General features: G+C 39.8%; 1 protein-coding gene across 2 annotated transcripts; it reads left to right on the top strand.

Annotated features, from left to right (window-relative positions):
* The first annotated feature begins 265 nt into the window (after positions 1-265).
* LOC146331639 (protein polybromo-1-like) lies at positions 266-18,797 on the top strand. Of its 2 annotated transcripts, XM_084733855.1 has the most exons (29): positions 4,613-4,758; positions 4,892-4,989; positions 5,086-5,233; positions 5,351-5,500; positions 6,511-6,627; positions 6,714-6,782; positions 6,873-6,971; positions 7,064-7,149; positions 7,249-7,334; positions 7,469-7,685; positions 9,260-9,401; positions 9,487-9,581; positions 9,672-9,951; positions 10,322-10,427; positions 10,534-11,173; positions 11,283-11,494; positions 11,604-11,789; positions 11,958-12,115; positions 12,228-12,479; positions 12,578-12,723; positions 13,064-13,221; positions 13,355-13,538; positions 13,836-14,037; positions 14,123-14,324; positions 14,431-14,583; positions 15,478-15,636; positions 16,032-16,084; positions 17,898-18,111; positions 18,388-18,797. In XM_084733855.1, exons 1-29 carry the CDS (start codon positions 4,618-4,620, stop codon positions 18,549-18,551), a joined length of 4,917 nt encoding a protein of 1,638 aa, XP_084589981.1. In that variant the 5' UTR covers positions 4,613-4,617; the 3' UTR covers positions 18,552-18,797. The 2 variants fall into 2 exon arrangements, with proteins under 2 accessions (XP_084589973.1, XP_084589981.1); XM_084733847.1 differs by lacking the exons at positions 14,431-14,583; positions 15,478-15,636; positions 16,032-16,084; positions 17,898-18,111; positions 18,388-18,797 and adding an exon at positions 266-389 and having other exon boundaries at positions 4,609-4,758; positions 14,123-14,371.
* The last annotated feature ends 258 nt before the right edge of the window (positions 18,798-19,055 follow it).

Raw genomic sequence — 19,055 nt, 5'->3', positions numbered from 1 at the left:
GTTTAATGGCGAGGTTGATGATGTGTAAAACGACATTTAAGTAACAGGAAGTCTGGCAGCGACGTCGTGGCTTAAACATTTTATTGTCTTAATTGTGCAATGAATATTGTTTATAAGTACTAAAATGACCACTGGTTGTCATTATGCGACTCACTTATCAAATGAATCCCAAATTTGAGTGAAAATAGGGGGGGACATAATTATAATTTTGCAAAACGCAGTTAAAAATACGTCGAAACAGTATGCGCTTTTATTCTGAAGGTGACGGAGCGGAAGTGGCCGTTGAATTCTCGCTAGCCTCACACTTGTGTCCCTCTGTCTAAAATCGATAAGTGATTGGTTTTCTTCATGGTTAAGATTTTGTGGGTCTAGTAACGTGCCCACAGAAGGTAAGCGCACAACTATGTGAAGTGGAGGGAAATATAACGTTTACTAAACAGAAATATTTTCCATCCAAGTGTCGTCGCTTTACTTAACGGTAGCTTTGTAACGTTAGACGCTGTTACAGTGATGCCTTTGTCTGGGCTCTAACTAACGCTTAGATGATGTTGAAGGCTAACCGTTAACTGGAGGTTAGCTAACGTTAGCGGCTGTGTGGTGTGTACCTGTCCACACTGAGTGACAGGTAGGAGGACAGCTGCTGCTCTCTATGCTAGCTTACTGCTGATGTGAGCACCCTAGACTGCAGTCTGCCCGCTGCTAGTTAACACAGATGACATTAATGGGAGCGGTTATAGCGGTTTGGTTAGTCAAACCTCCAGACTGCCTGCATCCATTGGTGCTCGTGGAAAGAAATGTTATTCCAGGTGACAGCGTTACTGATCAGCTTCTGTGGCTGTCACCTGTATAATCTGAACATAAAACCTGCGAGGAGACCAGAACGTCTGAAGAACACAATTGATTGCTTATCTGTTTCTATCTGAGAGGAGACTTAATCAAAATGCAATAAGCGTGTCCATTTGTCTCGAGAAAAGCATGTTATTAGGGTTCAAGAGGTTCAGAGTTCATTTTGGGTGACATGAAATTACTCATCATGTGAGGATCCTATCCTTATGGCTCTGCTCCAGTCTAAATAATGTGAGCATTTATAATGATATGCTCAATGACGATAAAGAAATCCAGAAAAGTAAAAGAATTAACTGTAATTAAATAAAATATCCCCTTGCCTTTTTTAGAGAACTAGTTACATGTAAAAATTAAGCTGTAAAATATACAGGGATTTTCAAGCACTAGCCTCACAGGTCACCAAGCCCCTAAATTTGGTGGCCAAAATACATTTTTGATGGTCCAAATGTAAACTTATGTAAAAAGAAGTTAAGGCTAGTTGAGGAAACTGGTGGCACCTACTGCCACATGTCAATAGTTGTGTTAAATTCTAGACATTTAAATTAGCAACAGGTTGAGGCCCTATCTATGGTTGAAGTAAAATGTTCTCCCCACCCACCCTTCTGAAAGATTACTAATGATTTCTTACGACCCAGACGCTAACTCATTTTGTGAACGTTCAATATTATTTTTTGATGCTATGCAAGTGCATGAATGTGAATGGGCAAACAAAAACAGACATTTTCACCAGAATAGAAATTGCAAAGAACAGTGGGCTGGCTGTAGCATTGTTGTCATAGAGGCCAGTATTTCAGTCTCTGATGACATATCATTAGGGGTGTGTATCTCACTGACTGAGACGATTCGATACGTATCTCGATATATGTTCAACAATACAATATATTTTATAAATCTTTCAGTGGCCAACGATTCGGTTCGATACGATTCAGCTCTGTCACGATACGATGTGATATGACGCAATACAAGACAATGCAATGTGTCAGTCTTTACATTTTGATTCAATTAATGCTACATTTGTAGAGTGCTGTTAGTTGCCAAAAAATCCTGATAGTTTTACTAAATATAGTAACAGTACAGACTGAGAGGAGACATTACAGTGATGTTTATATCTTATTATGAGTCTCGTGTAAATGAGATGAGATAAATGAGTAACTTTAAAACTGTTTAAAATATCAGTATTTTTGCAGTAAGACGATCTGCTGCTCTGTTTCATATGAAGACTGCTGTGGTTTGGATCAGTGTGGAGGGACAGTGATGCTCAGTGTTACCTGCTCTCACACTGACATGACGTCTCTGTGGGTCAGACTCGTGTCTCTGTTCTCTGCTGTCAGACACATTTTGTATAAATGATCTGCAGCAGCGTTTCTCATCTTTCTTATAAAACCCGAACTTATTCTACACTTAAGCGTTATGAAAGTTTGGGGGTGCGACGCGGTACAGTGTCACTTCTGTCGCTGTTTTCAGCACGGTCTGTTTTGAGCAAATGAAGAGGAGACACAGGAGAGGGAGGAGGGAGCGCTTGTTTTTGTGAGCGCGGCAGCAGGCGTCCAGCGAGAGCGGTGCAGGGAGAGACAGCGGGAGAGAGAAGACGGAGGAAAGTTACAGTGGCAGCTCCCTGGTCCCAAAATAAAACGTACGCGCATCCTAATGAGATGTATCGATACGTTAGTGCTACATCGATTTGTTTCCGATTCATGTTCAGCTTTTTACCGATGCAGGGCGTCTTAACCGATGCACTCGTATCTAACACATTAAAGTCGCATGAGTGAATCGTTACACCCCTACATATCATGGTCACTTTATGATTAAGCACAGCAAATATATTACGTATTTTTTATTTTAACACCTGTTTCTATTCACTCCTAAATTTTTGTTGCTGGTTTATCGTAGCCCGACATATCAGTTGCTAGCCAGCAACAAACACTTAGGCTGTTTTCGTGGACTGTTGAATAAAAAGGCGCAAAGGAATCGGGATGTTTGTGGAACAGTAAGGTTGTTTTGGCAAAGGCTTACAGTTTGGGCATAACTGAAAAAATTGGCTACAGAGTAAGTTTTTGTGGCCACAGGCTACAGGGCCATGGTTAATGTCGAACCCATAAATGGGCTAATGAAAAGTACAATCCAGAGACAGAAACATTATCAGCCTTCTTTAATGGAAATATTTTGACATGTCACAGTATGAAAGCACTGTTGTAAATAATAAAATGAATGATGGGTGAATTCTTTGTAGCTTTGGGGTGTCAAACTCAAATTACAGAAGGGGCCAAAATTTTAAACAGTCTACATCGCGGGCCAAACAGGATTAACATTAACATGAACAAATATGAATTTGAACAGCCAGACTGCAACAACTTTTTCCTCAGTAAAATAAATAAAATGTTTTTTTCTTCAGCAATAACATAAAGCAAAATGAGATTATTTCAGCTGAGAATATTTAAGATCACATATTAAGCTGACATATCCAATCAGCAACAGTATGTCTGCAGAGACTTACATTTGAAAATGCTTGCTTTTTGTCTGGACACAAGATGTTGCACACTTTAATCATGCAGCGCTTCAAAGACTCTCTTGTAAAAATGGCTGGGCTGAATTGGCTATCTCTTCTGCCACTATAAAATTGTGAACATAGCCTGCTGTGACACTCAGATTCTTTACGGCCACATTAGCTCCACAAACAAGGCACACAGGTTTCGATGTTGACAACAGGTACTCTGCCTCCCACCTGCTTTGAAAGTCCCTGAAAGTCCACTTTTTGTTTGGCTGTTTATTTTGGGGGCTAATTTAAGTGTCACTGTAAAAGCGCTGACTGATGCATTCATCCGCTGACCACTGATCAGTGTGTCATTAAAGCAGTGGGAAGAGGGGTTGGTGCACAGGTCTTGATTTGCGTGGCAGCTGTTGCAGTGCATTGTGGGATTTGTAATATGGTTGGTGGGAGTGCTATTTACCGGTGGGCCATTCATAATAGACACGTGAAATTATCTTGCGGGCCGTATATAATTGTATCATGGGCCAGATGCGGCCCGCAGGCCTTGAGTTTGACATGTGTGATGTAGCTGATGTCATTTCATGGTCAATAAAGTGCTCACTAGGAGACTTGAAAACAATGTTTTCAACATTGTTAGACCTAATGTAATTAGTAGCACCTGTGTCTTACTTACCACAGCAAATCAGAATGTGTGTTGGGAAAAACCCTACTGGTAAAAAATGCTCAGTTCTTCTGTATTGTTAATCATAGCCTCCCATTCGCAGCAGTAGTCATGAGGAGGAGGAGGCCGTTTTTAGACCTCAAACCAACTTTTGATGTTTGGTCTCATATATTTGGTGCATTTAATAATACATCATGTGCATGTCATGTCTCATCTGTAAATGTCCAGCTTCTGACTTCTAGCAAACTTGGCAACAACTAAAGTGAGCAAACTCACTGAACAGGACAGAAAAGTAATACTAATTATAACTTTAGTTATATAAAAGAGCTATGTGCTCAGATTTTAAAAATGAAATTAGTTTATCTTAAGCTTATCTTAGGAACAGTGGTTTGCAGTGGAATGGCCCTACTTTTCAGAGGAGAGCTATTCAGTATCATGTTGTGGCATGGGGGTCAAACCAATCAGCAGTTGTAACTGAGCACAGTCAGTGTCCGTCTTTGAGATTATTTTGTCACATAATCATTGTGTCACACTGTTTAGATACGGCTGGAAAACTGCAAATGTGATATTTGTAACTCCAATGTAAGATTTTCTCCATGGTTCTTTACCTCAGGGGTTCGCCATGGCCTTGAAAAGGAGAAGGGCGACATCCCCCTCTAGCAGTGTGAGTGGAGGAGATTTTGACGATAGCCAGACTTCATCGTTAGTGTCTTCAATTGGGAGAAAGAGGAGAAGGATCTCAAACATTCCAACTGTGGATCCTGTAATTTCTTTCTATACAAATTTCAGTCACTGATTTTCTTTTGACATAATGTCAGAATTCCTTCACAGATTAAGTAGTTGACATGAAAAAGGATGTGGATGGATGTTTTCAGTATTTAATCCCTACTCTGCAGATTGCTGTATGCCATGAGCTGTACAACACAATCAGAGATTACAAGGACGACCAGGGCAGGATGTTGTGTGAGCTGTTCATCAGAGCCCCCAAACGAAGGTAAGGAAAGGGATGAGTAGTTATTAGAGAGGCTATGTGCAAATAATTACATCCTTTAATATCAGTAATCTAACACATTTTCCCCATTTCTTACAGGAATCAACCGGACTATTACCATGTGGTTTCTCAACCTATTGACATGATGAAGATTCAGCAGAAATTAAAGATGGAGGAGTATGATGATGTAGAACAACTCACAAGTGACTTCCAGCTGTTATTCAACAATGCAAAAACATACTATAAGGTAAAAAAAAATTGTGATAAGGTACAAAATTGTATATACGTTTGTGGACAGAAATTATATCTTTGCATAACTCAGGCTATGACTCTATGTGAATTTGTATTGTTTATGTCCATGTAGTCTGACAGTCCTGAGTACAGAGCAGCTTGTAAACTGTGGGATCTTTACCTGCGAACCAAAAATGAATTTGTTCAGCGCGGGGAATATGATGAGGATGATGATGATGGATACGATGTGCAAGACAATCCAGGAGGGTCCACTGAGGATGAGGTAACAGTTACACATATTAATGATAAAATAGATTTATTAAATGATATAATATTCATTAAAAAATAAGGAGTGTTGCATTGGATCAAAAAAGTTTTGCTGGCAATATGAACATGAAAAATCAGATGCTCTTCAAATATAGGGCCAGTAGTTAGATAGAAATAAAACAATCACCGTTAAGCTTGCTGTTAGGCCTAATGTTCAGTTCAAGGTATTGACTTGCAGTTAGGAAAAATGTAAATATGAAAATAAAAACCCTTTATGAATACCTGAAAGAGAACATTAGGCCTACTAGTAAGCTAGGCTAGCATTGTTTGTTTGTTTTTTTTTTGTTTCTTTCTATAATAATATTCATCTTTAGGTTAGAATCCAGTTTACTAAACTATTGAATCAGTTCACAGTATCTTACTAAGATGCTGTTTTGACAGTAGGGAAGAGGTGGTTTGGTCTTTTAATGAGATACATTACTGATTGTTAGGGTGGGATATTGTTTAAAAATTACAATTCCAGTATTAATACCAATACCCTTAAAGTGATATCAGTACAAATAGAGTACTTCATTGAGTACTTTTTTTTCGAAGGTTCCTCTTTTTGAAGAATGCTTGTGGTGATTGGTTGTGCACAAAACTCTATAAATAGTAATTATTTTCTAGATCTGGGTACCAAAAGGATTGAATGCAGGTATCATTTGACTGGGGGATTTTTAATACTACTTGGTACTGGGTTATTTTAATCGATACCTTAAAGGTATTCAGTACCAGTACCCAGCCCTACTGATTATGGTATTTTTATATACCTCATTGATCTCAATGGGATGTTATAAAGCTTGTGAATTGTAAATTCTTTTTGTGAAAAATAATATTATATAAATGATATCTAATAGTCATTATTGTGGACTCATAATTGAGTTATTCTTCAGTGTAGTTTGAATGTATAAACAGAATATTGTACATCATTGATTATGACACTGTATATCCTTACTTTTCCTAACCTTCCTCACCTGTGTGTGACAGAGTGCACCTACCTGCTTGAAAGAGGTCCTTGAGCAGCTCCTTGATGCTGTGGTGTCTTACACTGAGCCCACTGGCCGTCTGGTCAGTGAGCTGTTCCAGAAGCTTCCCTCCAAAATGGTATGAGCACCCTCAGTGTGACTAAAGACATTACGAATAAAATGAGTGACTTTGCTTTGATGCTTAGTTTATCTTTTTTCATTTAGCAATACCCAGATTATTACGCCATCATTAAGGAACCTATAGATCTGAAAATCATCGCTCAAAAGATTCAGGTATTACATCACCACCATTAAATATGCATTTTTCATTATTTCTTACAACATTTTGTTGATAAAATTTCGAATAAATATATTTGCTTTTAGTTGGGCCACTACAGGAGTGTCAGTTTGATGGCTAAAGATATAGACTTGCTGGTCAAGAATGCCAAAACCTACAATGAGCCTGGATCTCAAGTGTTTAAGGTGAGTGTGTAATTTGGAGTATAATACATATTGGTTGTCACCTGGAGTGTTTGACATACTGTACATACCTATGATCTATTCATTTGTTACAGGATGCAAACACCATCAAAAAGATTTTTGCACAAAAGAGGTCTGAGATGGAACATGGAGAACCTATCAAGTCCAGCATTCGCATCAGGTGAACAGGAGACAATACTGGGAATAATTTGCAATAAGTCATGTTGACCTTTGATTTTAACTCTGGCGCTCTTCTTCTTCTTCTGTCCATCTCTGTCAGGAACAAAAGGTCGGCCCAGGGAGACCGACTCTCAGCCATCACCATGGCTCTTCAGTATGAAAGTGATGACGAGGGCATTCTTTCTGGTATGTATTCACCTCTTTATCTTCATCAAACACACACATGCTTCCACTGGGCATTGATGAAGATGCTCTGTACAGTTAACTGTTATAATTGATGGGTGTGTCATTATTTATTCATGTCTTCCTGTGTTTCACAGGTTCCGTCCACTATGATGAGGGGGAGTCTGAGGCAGAGAGTTTGACTTCCAACATGGACATGAGTAATCCCATCTTCCAGCTGTATGAGGCTGTGCGAGGTGCCCGGAATAGCCAGGGTCAGCTGATCTCTGAGCCTTTCCTGCAGCTGCCCTCCAGGAAGGACTACCCTGACTACTACCACCAGATCAGTCAACCCATCTGCCTCCATCAGATCAAGTATGACACATACTAATCTAACTCTGTGTGTTTTCATATGTTTATGTCCACAAGGGCCAGACTCATTTAATACTCATTCTGTCTTCATGTTTTTCACCTTTACTGGTGTCACTACCTGAACTCAACATCCATCTAAGAGTTAATTAAACATTAGAAGATTCAGTCTATGAAAATAAAGTATTCAGTATTCATTGAGGGATTTAAAGGGATAGTTTAGATTATTTGAAGTGGGTTTGTATGAGACACTTATCAATAGTCGGTGCATTACCTGCAGTAGATGCAGGTCAGCACGTCCCCACTTTTGGAGTTAGGAGAAGGGCACCAAACAAAGAATTGCTGTGGACAGGTTCAGCAACAAATGGTTTACTTTAGTTACTTTAAAAAGATCCACCTGAAGAAATCAATGTTAGTTTAATTTTACACTATATTTAGAATATTTTCGCTTCCCACTTTGTCATCAGACAGCCTTTTCAGATGAGTTGCAAATTGCTGTTATATAAGCCAAATGTCACTCTCTCCAAAACAACCAAACTTCATAGACAAAAACAGGAATTTTACCTCGCTGAACACAGAAGTTGTCGTTCTACCGCTGGCTTGTCTAACAGCAGTTTTGTGTCTGAAAAGGCTGTCTGTCGGTCAAGTTTTTTTTTTAAGATAATTTTTTGGGCTTTTGCTTTTAATCATAGGGACAGCTGAAGATATGACAGGAAAGGGGGTGAAGAGAGAGGGGATGACACACAGCAAATGGGCTGCAGGTAGGAGTTGAACTGGCAGCCGCTGCAGAGGACTAACAGCCTCAGTACATGGGGTGCACACTATACCAACTGAGCTATAGAGGCACTCCAGATAGACCTTTTTTAAGTGGCTAAAATACCTTTTACCTTTTGTTGCTGATCCCATCCACAGCAGTTCATTGCTTAGCTTCTATGCTGGCGTCCATCTCTGCTTCTTGAAACTGTGCATGCTGACCTGCATCTACTGCAGGTAATACACTGATAATACAATAAATAACTGACTGTTCATTAAATAATCCAAATTATTCCTTTGGTGTCGATTTAAATGAGATATGTCTCTATTTCGTTTTTAATTTTTCCATACTTTATATGTTTTTCAGCCAAGTGAATTTTAGGTCACATTTTCAAATATTTTTAGATATAAAATGTAAATTATCAGCAAGATTGAGGTTTGTGAGTAGATTATGTGAATTCATTTCAGATAACTCATATCAGAAAAAGTTAAAATATGGCTTAGATAAAGTAGTTTGATAAATAAATGCTTTACAATAGTTTATATTGCTTTAGTAGAGGTTAGTGGCAATAATATAGAAATAATAATATAGAAATTTCCAAGCAGTTATTTATCAAAAACATTCAAATTGAAAAAATTTGGATGAAAACCCATTCTGCTTTGCTTCATCTTTTTCTGATTTGTTCATCATTGATTTGCTTTATTTTGTTTCACCAACATTCTCTCTTTTTTATTTTCTACCCCTTACGGCATCACACACACTCACTGTACAGTAGAGTATTTCTGTGCCCTCCTTCCCAAATGTGAGAGCCCGTAATTCCCCACAGGAACAAGATGAAGAGCAATGAGTATGAGAGTGTTGAGCATGTCGACTCTGATCTGACGCTGATGTTCGAGAATGCCAAACGCTACAATGTTCCTCACTCGTCCATCTACAAGCGTGCACTCAAACTCCAGCACATTCAGCAGGTCAGTCCAATGCATACTTGTGTAGTTGTGGTATTTTTAAGTCATTATAACCATTTGATGCATGTATTACCTATTATATGTCTAGATGAAGAGAAAGGAGCTTTTGCAGAGAGATGATGATGATGGAGACAGCATGCTCTCCTCTGCAACGTCTGACACCAGTAGCACAAAGAGAAAAAGGTTTGCACTTTGTCACATTTTACTTGCTCAAATCTACGTTGTTATCTGCTTTGTTGTTTTGTGTGAGTTTGATGTGTATTTTGTCTCCAGTCACAAGAAAAACACAAAGAAAAACCGAATGAAAGTCCTGTTAGCCTCTGTGACCGAGGCACGAGAAGCTGGTACCGGTCGGAGACTGTGTGACCTCTTCATGGTCAAACCCTCAAAGAAGGACTACCCTGACTACTACAAGGTCATCTTGGAACCAATGGACCTCAGGACCATTGAACACAACATCCGCTCAGACAAGTACATGACTGAAGATGCAATGGTGGAAGATATGAAGCTGATGTTTCGCAATGCTCGACACTACAATGAAGAAGGCTCCCAGGTAAAATATTTGGTTTCTTGTTCTTTACTGTTTCATTCATGATAGTAAATGAATATTATCAGTTTGGGCTCTAGGTAAGCAGCATCACAATTTTTGATAGTTTTTAGACTAAGCAATTGGTTGATTAAGTGTGAAAACAATTGGCAGACCAATCAATCAATGATAATGTTAATTTAGAATAATGTTAGTTTAGAATTTGTATGTCAGCATTATGAACAAAGCTTGAACTAGTCTGTACAGCCCTAGTAGACAGACTAAGAAGGAAATCGAAATGTTGACAAAGGTTAAATTAACTGTTTTCAAGGTCAGAGTGAAATTTGATCTGAGGAACCAGGAGCTCCTCATGATGAACCTCTTTGCTGTGTTCAAGGTCTACAATGATGCTGACATCTTAGAGAAGATTATGAAAGACAGGCGGAGGGATCTTGGGCCAGCGACAGATGACGATGACATGATGTCCCCAAAGTTGAAAATAAGTATGTCACTTGTTTGAATCAAATCAAAGTAAATGTGTGACTTTGTTGCCTATCAAGCAGTGGGAAAATTGTTTTCCATTAACACACACATTTCATGTGACTGCAGGAAAGAACAGCATCACTCTGAAGAAGTCAAAGTACTTAACACCCTTGCAGCAGAAGCTGAATGAGCTTTATGAAGCTGTCAAGAACTACATAGATAAGCGGGGCCGTCGTCTCAGTACCATCTTCCTGCGGCTGCCATCTCGTGCCGAGCTGCCTGATTACTACATTGCCATCAAGAAACCTGTGGACATGGAGAAGATCAAGAGCCACATGTTGGCTAATAAGTATCAGGATGTGGACGCACTGGTGGAAGACTTGGTGCTCATGTTCAACAACGCCTGCACTTACAATGAGCCAGAATCTCTGATTTACCGTGATGCGCTTGTGCTGCACAGGGTGCTGTTAGAGACGAGGCGTGACCTGGAGGGAGGAGATGACGCCCACGTGCCTGATGTGCCACGACTGATCCAGGAACTCATCCGCAGTCTTTTTGTCTCTGTGCTTGGTCACCAAGATGACGAGGGCCGGTGCTACAGTGATTCACTTGCTGAGATTCCTGCCCAAGATCCTGCAAACCCAGAGAAGCCACGACTCAATTTTGAGATAATCAGGACTAATGTGGATCGAGGGAGGTATAAGAGGCTTGACGTGTTCCAGGATCACATGTTTGAAGTGCTGGAAAAGGCCCGAAGATTAAATAGGTGAGGTACTGTCAAATCAGTTGTGTCATCAGATTTTTAGTCATTGATGTTGCATGATCATTGTATTAAATGAAATCCAAAGTTTTCTTACACTATGTGTTCATTACAGGACAGATTCCGAGATCTTTGAAGATGCTGTGGAGCTGCAGCAGTTCTTCATACGGATCAGAGATGAGCTGTGTAAGAATGGAGAGATCCTGATGTCTCCTGCTCTCAGCTACACCTCCAAACACCTGCACAGTGATGTGGAGAAGGAGAAGAAAGAAAAACTTCCCAAGGAGTTTGAAGAAGACAAAATCAAGAGGGAAGAGGAAAAAAGGGGTATTGTGTTTAATATAAAGTATATTGAAAGTTATAGTCCATAGAAGTTCCATCATGCATTGTCTCAGCATATACTGTGGGATTATTTTACTGAGTTGTGAATTTCCAGAAGCCGAGAAGAGAGAAGACTCTGTTGGAGGATCATGGCAGGCCAACCTGCAACGCACATACAGTCAGGACTGCAGCTTCAAAGACAGCATGTACCACGTGGGAGACTATGTGTATGTGGAGCCTGCAGAGTCAAACCTCCAGCCTCACATCATCTACATTGAACGACTTTGGCAAGATGACACTGGTGAGCCTCATTATTAGTATTTTTTGTATGAAAGGCATATTTATATTTTCTGCCAGATTTTTTGTTATGTACAGTACCTTCAGTTTGTGCTCTGGGTCAGTTAGACATCGTTTTTATTAAGACCAGTTCTAATTTATTCAGTTTTTTTTCCACCTCTAATAAATGTAGGTGAGAAGTGGCTGTACGGTTGCTGGTTCTACAGGCCAAATGAAACATTTCATCTCGCCACAAGGAAGTTCTTAGAGAAGGAAGTTTTTAAGAGTGACTATTACAACAAAGCTCCTGTCAGCAAGATTCTGGGCAAATGTGTGGTCATGTTTGTAAAGGTAAATGCTGTCCTTTTCCTATACGTTTGTTAGAAATAGTTTTAAGTATAAAGGTTTTTGAGCATTGGCTCTTTGTGTTTTGACCAAACATTTATGGTGTGTGGGATTTAAGGAGTACTTCAAACTTCACCCAGAGGGCTTCAGAGCAGATGATGTCTACGTGTGTGAGTCACGCTACTCTGCTAAGTCCAAGTCTTTCAAGAAGATCAAGATGTGGGCCATGCCCCTGAGCTCTGTTCGGTTCCTTCCCAGAGAGGTACCTCTGCCTGTCGTCCGTGTGGCGTCCATGTTTGCCACCAAACAAGAGGAGAAACCACCAGAAGTGACTGAGGAAACCAAAATGGTAGATGTTATTGTAGACAAGGTAACAGCCAGTTTGTTTATTATTTTTTTCCCCTGGAAATGGCAGAGTACACATAAAATAACACAGACTAAAGTCAGAAAAACTATTTGTGTCTGCAGGAGAGAGAGGATGTTACAATGGATATGACCAATGGGGAGCCAGGCTGTCAGTACTATGAGCAGCTCTGCTACAATAACCTGTGGCTGAAAGTGGGAGACTGTGTTTACATTGCTTCGCATGGGCTAGTTCGCCACCGAGTGGGCAGGTAGAGTAAATACATTTATATGCTTTACAGCACATGATTTCAGTATAGTGTATTTGAATTGTTGTGCATGCTCTGTAGTGCATGGAAATGATTTTTTTAATTAAAAACAAACTTGCTAATTAATGCAAAGGACTTCGGTTCTTTCTTTTCAACTGACCATGGGATATATGTCACCTCCTTCCTGTCAATCATGGCCACAGGCCACCTTTTAATTTGGGATGGTTGGGAAGTGTGGAACACAAGGAGCTCAATGGCATGGTAGTGTGTTTGCAAATGTACAAAGGTTCTCTGATTTCCTATGTGGCTAATGTACCTGATTTGGTTTAAATACTTTCAACAGAATTGAGAAAATGTGGATGCGAGATGGAGCAGGCTACTTCTTTGGTCCAATCTTCATCCATCCAGAGGAAACAGAGCATGAGCCCACTAAGATGTTCTACAAGAAGGAAGTGTTCCTCAGCAATCTCGAAGAGACTTGTCCAATGACCTGTGTCATAGGTATCCTCCACACTGTGCTTTAGGTTGAACTGAATATCAAAAACTTTGTCCTCTCAAAAAGTGTAAAGTTCAATTTACTTAGCTGATCGAAATAATTCAGTGTATTCACTGAGTGAGTTTTCTTGTTTCGAAGGGAAGTGTATAGTGTCCTCCTTCAAAGACTACCTGTCATGTCGACCAACTGAAGTGCCTGAAGAGAATGTCCTGCTCTGTGAGAGCCGCTACATTGAGAGTGAGAAGCTGATGAAGAAGTTCAAGGGTCTCAAGCGCTTTTCACTCTCTGGGAAGGTGGTGGAGGATGAAATCTACTACTTTAGGTGAAAACCTGTACAAGCTTTAAGTGAACTGTTAATGTTACTGTTGGCAGTGGAAGAGGGAAGACAAAAAACTTAAAGAACTACAAAGTAAATGTGCTGGTCCTAAATACAGAAACATTTTATCCTTCTATGTAGGTGAATCTTTGGTTGTGTTGTTTTGTGATTGTTAATGCCTGTGATAGGAATAACTTTATGATAATGACTAGAGTAACTTAAAGTATGGCAGCCAATTCTTTCTAACTGAAGGGTTTATTTGCAAAAGGTGGATAAATATATTTTTTTGGTTGTCTTATACAGGAAGCTCATAGTGCCCCAGAAGGAGCCATCCCCTCTTTTGGACAGAAAAATTGAAGAACTGGAGGCCAAGTTTGCTGATATGACAGATGAGGAGCTAGAGGATCTTGGGGATGATGATGGCGACCTCGGGGATCAGTCTCTTCCTCAGATGCAGTCTTCCATGTCTAGTGACATGGATATCATGCCTTACACACCTCCGCAGGTGAGGATGGAAGTATTTAACTTAATGTAATAATTATGTGGCTTATAGCATTTTTGTGATTACTTCTCCTGTATTTGGTTGCCAGTCCACACCAAAATCCATAAAGGGCCTTTCAAAGAAGGAGGGCTCGAAGCGAAAGATCAACATGAGCGGCTACATCCTGTTCAGCAGCGAGATGCGAGCGGTCATCAAAGCCCAGCACCCAGACTTCTCCTTCGGGGAGCTCAGCCGCCTTGTTGGCACAGAATGGAGGAACCTGGAGAGCTCCAAGAAAGCAGAATACGAAGGCAAGTGGAACTTATTTAAATTCTACTCTTAATCCAAAAGTTTACGTTTGAAAAATCATGAACCATGTCAGCTAACATGCTATGCTCATCTCTTTTGTGGCTTCAGAGCGAGCAGCTAAAGTGGCAGAGCAGCAGGAGCGTGACAGGGCCCACTATCAGACGTCCCCTAGAGCAGGTACCCCAGTAGGGGCACTGATGGGGGTGGTGCCTCCCCCAATCCCCATGGGGATGCTAAATCCCAGCATGACGCCTGTGTCAGGTAACCCCTCATAGATGCAGATGGATCCCCAGTGTACACTAGAAGGCTGGAATAAGAAGCTGAACTGCTAGATGTACTCTCATTTTTCAAGTCTCCTAATTACACCCTTGTCAGCATGTTTGTGATGTTGCAGTGTCATGATTTAATTTCATGTTGCCTCTAAAAATCATTTGAAAGCCCAGACCTTGATGTTGTGCAATACTTTGTATGTACTGGCGCCAAAAGTACTGTGCAGCATATGTATGTACTTTATTCTTAAACTAGTGATGTGTGGATGGGCTCAGAGTTCATCTGAATCCATATGCACGCATAAATCATCCACCAGCCAATATATTATTTTCTCTGATTTAGAGACCTGTACCTGCACTTCTACTGGTCCCCATAGGCTGTGTATATTACCTTTTATATTATGTCAAGCAGCACAAGCTCTCCAGGGGATTTCCTCATTGTTGTATTAATGAATGAGTTGCAATAGTGATTTTCTGGTTAATCAGATGAGATCAGAGTCAGATCAGATTATTCAGAATGTTACTTTTTATAACCTGTCCGCAGATTAACAGTTGTAAATGCAGTCCACACATCACTATCTTCCACCATCACATTATTGTAGACTCAACATGTCTGTATTTGAATGCAGAACATGAAGTGGAAAGGTTGTTGTACACCATTTGAGGATTGGGACTTAAAAATGAATTAGTGCTTGTTAGTAGTGCACGTGCATCAATTTTTCATTTGTGTGTCCTTTGTTTCCATTCATATCTATTATAATGATGTGATTATTATATGAAAGCATATATATTTCCATACTTCTGCATGCTTGGTAGTGAAGTAGTTGATGCATGTTTGACTGATGCATGTTGCTGTCTTGTGCTACTACTGTTCCTTCCTAACAAGGTATGATGGGTGCATATAGGCCAGCTATGATGCCCCTGCGGGGCCATGTTGCAGGCATGGTTAGTATGACTGGCATACCACCACATCACATGGGGGTGCCTGTCTTTCCCCACCATCTCTCCCCCGTTATGCCTGGATTTCCTGGAATGCCACACTTTGGTAAGAGTGCTGTCATAGCCACCCCGCCTGCCATGCAGTTGCTTCCTGTCTACCAATCTGTCTCGTTGGAGGGGCTACCTGTACCAATAGGCTAAGGTCCTTGAGTGAGCAAATAGCCTCAACTGGGGCTTGGTTCTTTGTCCTGCTCATTACCAGTAGGCATGTTGGTAATGTGTCCATGAAAGAAATTCAGAGTCTTCAATTAGCAAAAAAAATGTAAACCTGATATTTTAATTAATATAATCATAATTGGCATTCTTTAGTTTTCTAATGTCATTGAAATTAATCTTTTTAATTTCAGTATTGGACTTTGAATGTAGTATTGGTAAGATAAACCTATATCAAGTGTCCCACTGTGCTTTTTGACTGTGTCTTGATGTTGAATATCCCTACAGGTGCCAGTGGAATGGGAGGTGGACCTGGAGCAGGAAACATTCATGGGTCCCAGGTAATCAATATGACTCTGTATGAAAGGAATCATTGTAAACCATTGTACAGTATTTACACTGTGCATTGTGGCATATTGAATAGTGCTGCCGCTAACGATTATTTTCATTGTCAAGTAATTTTTCTCAATTAGTTGATTAGTTATGTGGTCAATAAAATGTCAGAAAACTGTGAAAAATGTCAATATGTGTTTCTCAAAGCCCAAAATGATGTCCTCAAATGTCTTTTTCTGCCTACAACCGAAATGTATTCAGTTTACTATCATAGAGGAGTAAAGAAACCAGAAAATATTCACATATAAGAAGCTGAAAGTATTTTGACTTTTCTCCCTTAAAACAGTACTCAAAAGGATTAATTGATTATCAAAATAGTTGCTCATTCATTTAATAATTACTTGTTGCAGCTCTTGTATTGAATAGTATATTTGTATAAGTATCATATCATATATAATAGTAATACATGTTCTTTTGTAGCCATCCAACAGTGAATTTTTGACATTTTTCTCATATAGCACCATAATATTGGAGGATAGTGACTGTCTAATGGGGGAAACGTGTTGTCTGCCAGTCTCAGGTGCACTGCAGAATGTTTATAAAATGTCAGGATCAACACACCCAGCCCAGTGTTACTGGAGTTTATTACTAGTTTACCACTGTGAAATGTCACAGAGAGGGCGTGCAAGGCAGTAATCCACACAGGCGCTCTGCAACAAGGGCAACAACTTTAACATCACTTCAGTACCAAGGAGAGCTCTCACCATAGATTTCTGTCTCCATTAATAAACAAGCCTTTTCTCAGTAAAAATAAAATACCATCTTCTCTGTCAACAATTTGACTACAGTATGAAAAAATCAGTGGTAATCAATAAAATCAGCAATATTATTGACTTATTCCTCTGCTCTGCATAATTGCTATGCTTGCAAACTGACACACACAAAAATAGATAGCTATTTGTGTTTCTCAGCGAAGTCTGGACAAAAAGACAAAGGAAAAGGCTTTTCTACTGTAATATGTCTGTGGACCATCTTTTTTTTTTATAGCAGTTTAATCCTTGTAGACTGTAGCACAGTATCCCTGAAAAAAAGTCCTGTTAATTGAAAACGGGACACAGATCCACAACCGCTTATGATATTAGGGTCATTAGGTAAGAAAAAAGAGGGAGATAATGTTCCATGAAAAAAATGAAAAAAACTTAGAATAGCCAACATTTAATAGTTAAATTTACAAAAAAAGGTATTCTCTGAGATTGAAGTGGTAAATTTATGAGAAAAACATTTGAATGAAAAAAATCAGAGATCAAACTCATAAATTTGAGTTTTTTTAATCATATATTTGTGACTTTACTTTTAGAGACTATACAAGATTTTTTTTTTTCTTTGTAAATTTGGAAGTTTTGTCTTGTATTGTTTTTTTCTTGGAATATCACTGTGCAACTTGTACAACAGATTAATTTATATCAAACTAAATTAATGATAAAATGAACATAATCTGATATAAACATTAACAAAGAGGGCAAGTAGAGTGTGATGTTATGGGATCCTTTATGGACGACCTTTGTGAGTCTGGGCCCTGGGTCAGCTGGTCCCACTTACACCCCATAAAACCTGCTATTGCTTGGATGGTGAACCTTGTGCCTAAAGCCCTTATCAACAGATGATGTACACTGCAGCCACTGCTTGACACTTGTGAGATTTGACACACGCAGCAGTTCCAAGCTCGGGCTTTAATTAGATTAGGATATTAATGAAGACGAAATGCTGTGTGCATTCCAGTCTGAATCAGAGAAATAATACAGTTCATTTTCATTTCATTAGATGGGTTTGATGGGTCCAGGGCAGCAGGCTCCACCACCATACCCAGGACAAAACCAGATTGGACAACCAGCGCTCCAGCAGCCCTCTACCCCGGTGTTTGTGTCACCACCAGCCAAGTCTCAGCGGCTGCTCCACTCTGAGGCATACCTTAGATACATTGAGGGCCTTACTGCAGAGTCCTCTACCATCAGCAAATGGGACCAAACCCTGTCAGGTTAATTTTGTTTTTCATTTCCACTGATTAAAGTCTGCATAAAATAACGATCACACTGGCTAACGTAGCTTTGGAGATATGTGTTTATGCGTCTTGCCTATCCCACTTATCAGTGACCCCTGATTTGAGTATTAATCCATAAAGAAAGCTTTCATTTTTTTTAGGGTAATATGTTTTCAATGGTCCTCTTACGGTTTATAGTCACTAGTTCTAATTAACAAATTAATGTAAAATGAAAATCCCCAGGCGTGTAATGTTTTACTTGTGCACTTTCAGTTCAAAAACAAGATGTGCGCCTGACAAAAGAGCAAGAGAGCAGACTACCGTCCCACTGGCTGAAGAGTAAGGGGGCCCACAAGACGATGGCAGATGCACTTTGGCGCATCCGTGACCTGATGCTGCGAGATACCCTAAACATCCGTCAGTCGCACAACCTGTAGCATGCTCGTATAATTCTGAGCCTCTGTTCCCTCTGTGCCTGTAAGACAGGAAGAGGATTAAGCTCACTAAAAGTGTTCACTTTGTGTTGTCATTTAAAAAATGTGTTTGTAGTCATAAAAGCTTTCTGTGTTGAAGCTGTTTTTGTTTTACATTTCAGATGAACTGTTCTAAGTGCTTTATTGTTAAAGACTTCATTCTGTGATGATTGCCTTCATGCTTTCATGATTAAATTGTGGAGAGTTCAACTTGGTTGTAATTTATTTACTCTGCAGGACCTACTGCATCTTGATGTTTGAGATGCATCACTGGAACTGTGATACAATAGATGTAATCTGTAAAGGATGATCACATGGCTGTGAGATGAGTATGTAGAATCTAGTGACATCCAGTGGCAAGCTTGTAGATTGCAACCAGTTGAATGCCACATGTCTCATCCTCCCTTTCCAAGCATGTAGAAGAACCTGGAGCGGTCTTGAAACTTGTGAAAAACAGGAAAGTCGGGT

Source organism: Lutjanus erythropterus, chromosome 2, assembly GCF_056507025.1.
Source record: "Lutjanus erythropterus isolate fLutEry1 chromosome 2, fLutEry1.hap2, whole genome shotgun sequence".
NCBI lineage: Eukaryota > Metazoa > Chordata > Actinopteri > Lutjaniformes > Lutjanidae > Lutjanus > Lutjanus erythropterus.
This window is presented reverse-complemented; position numbering and strand designations above follow the sequence as displayed.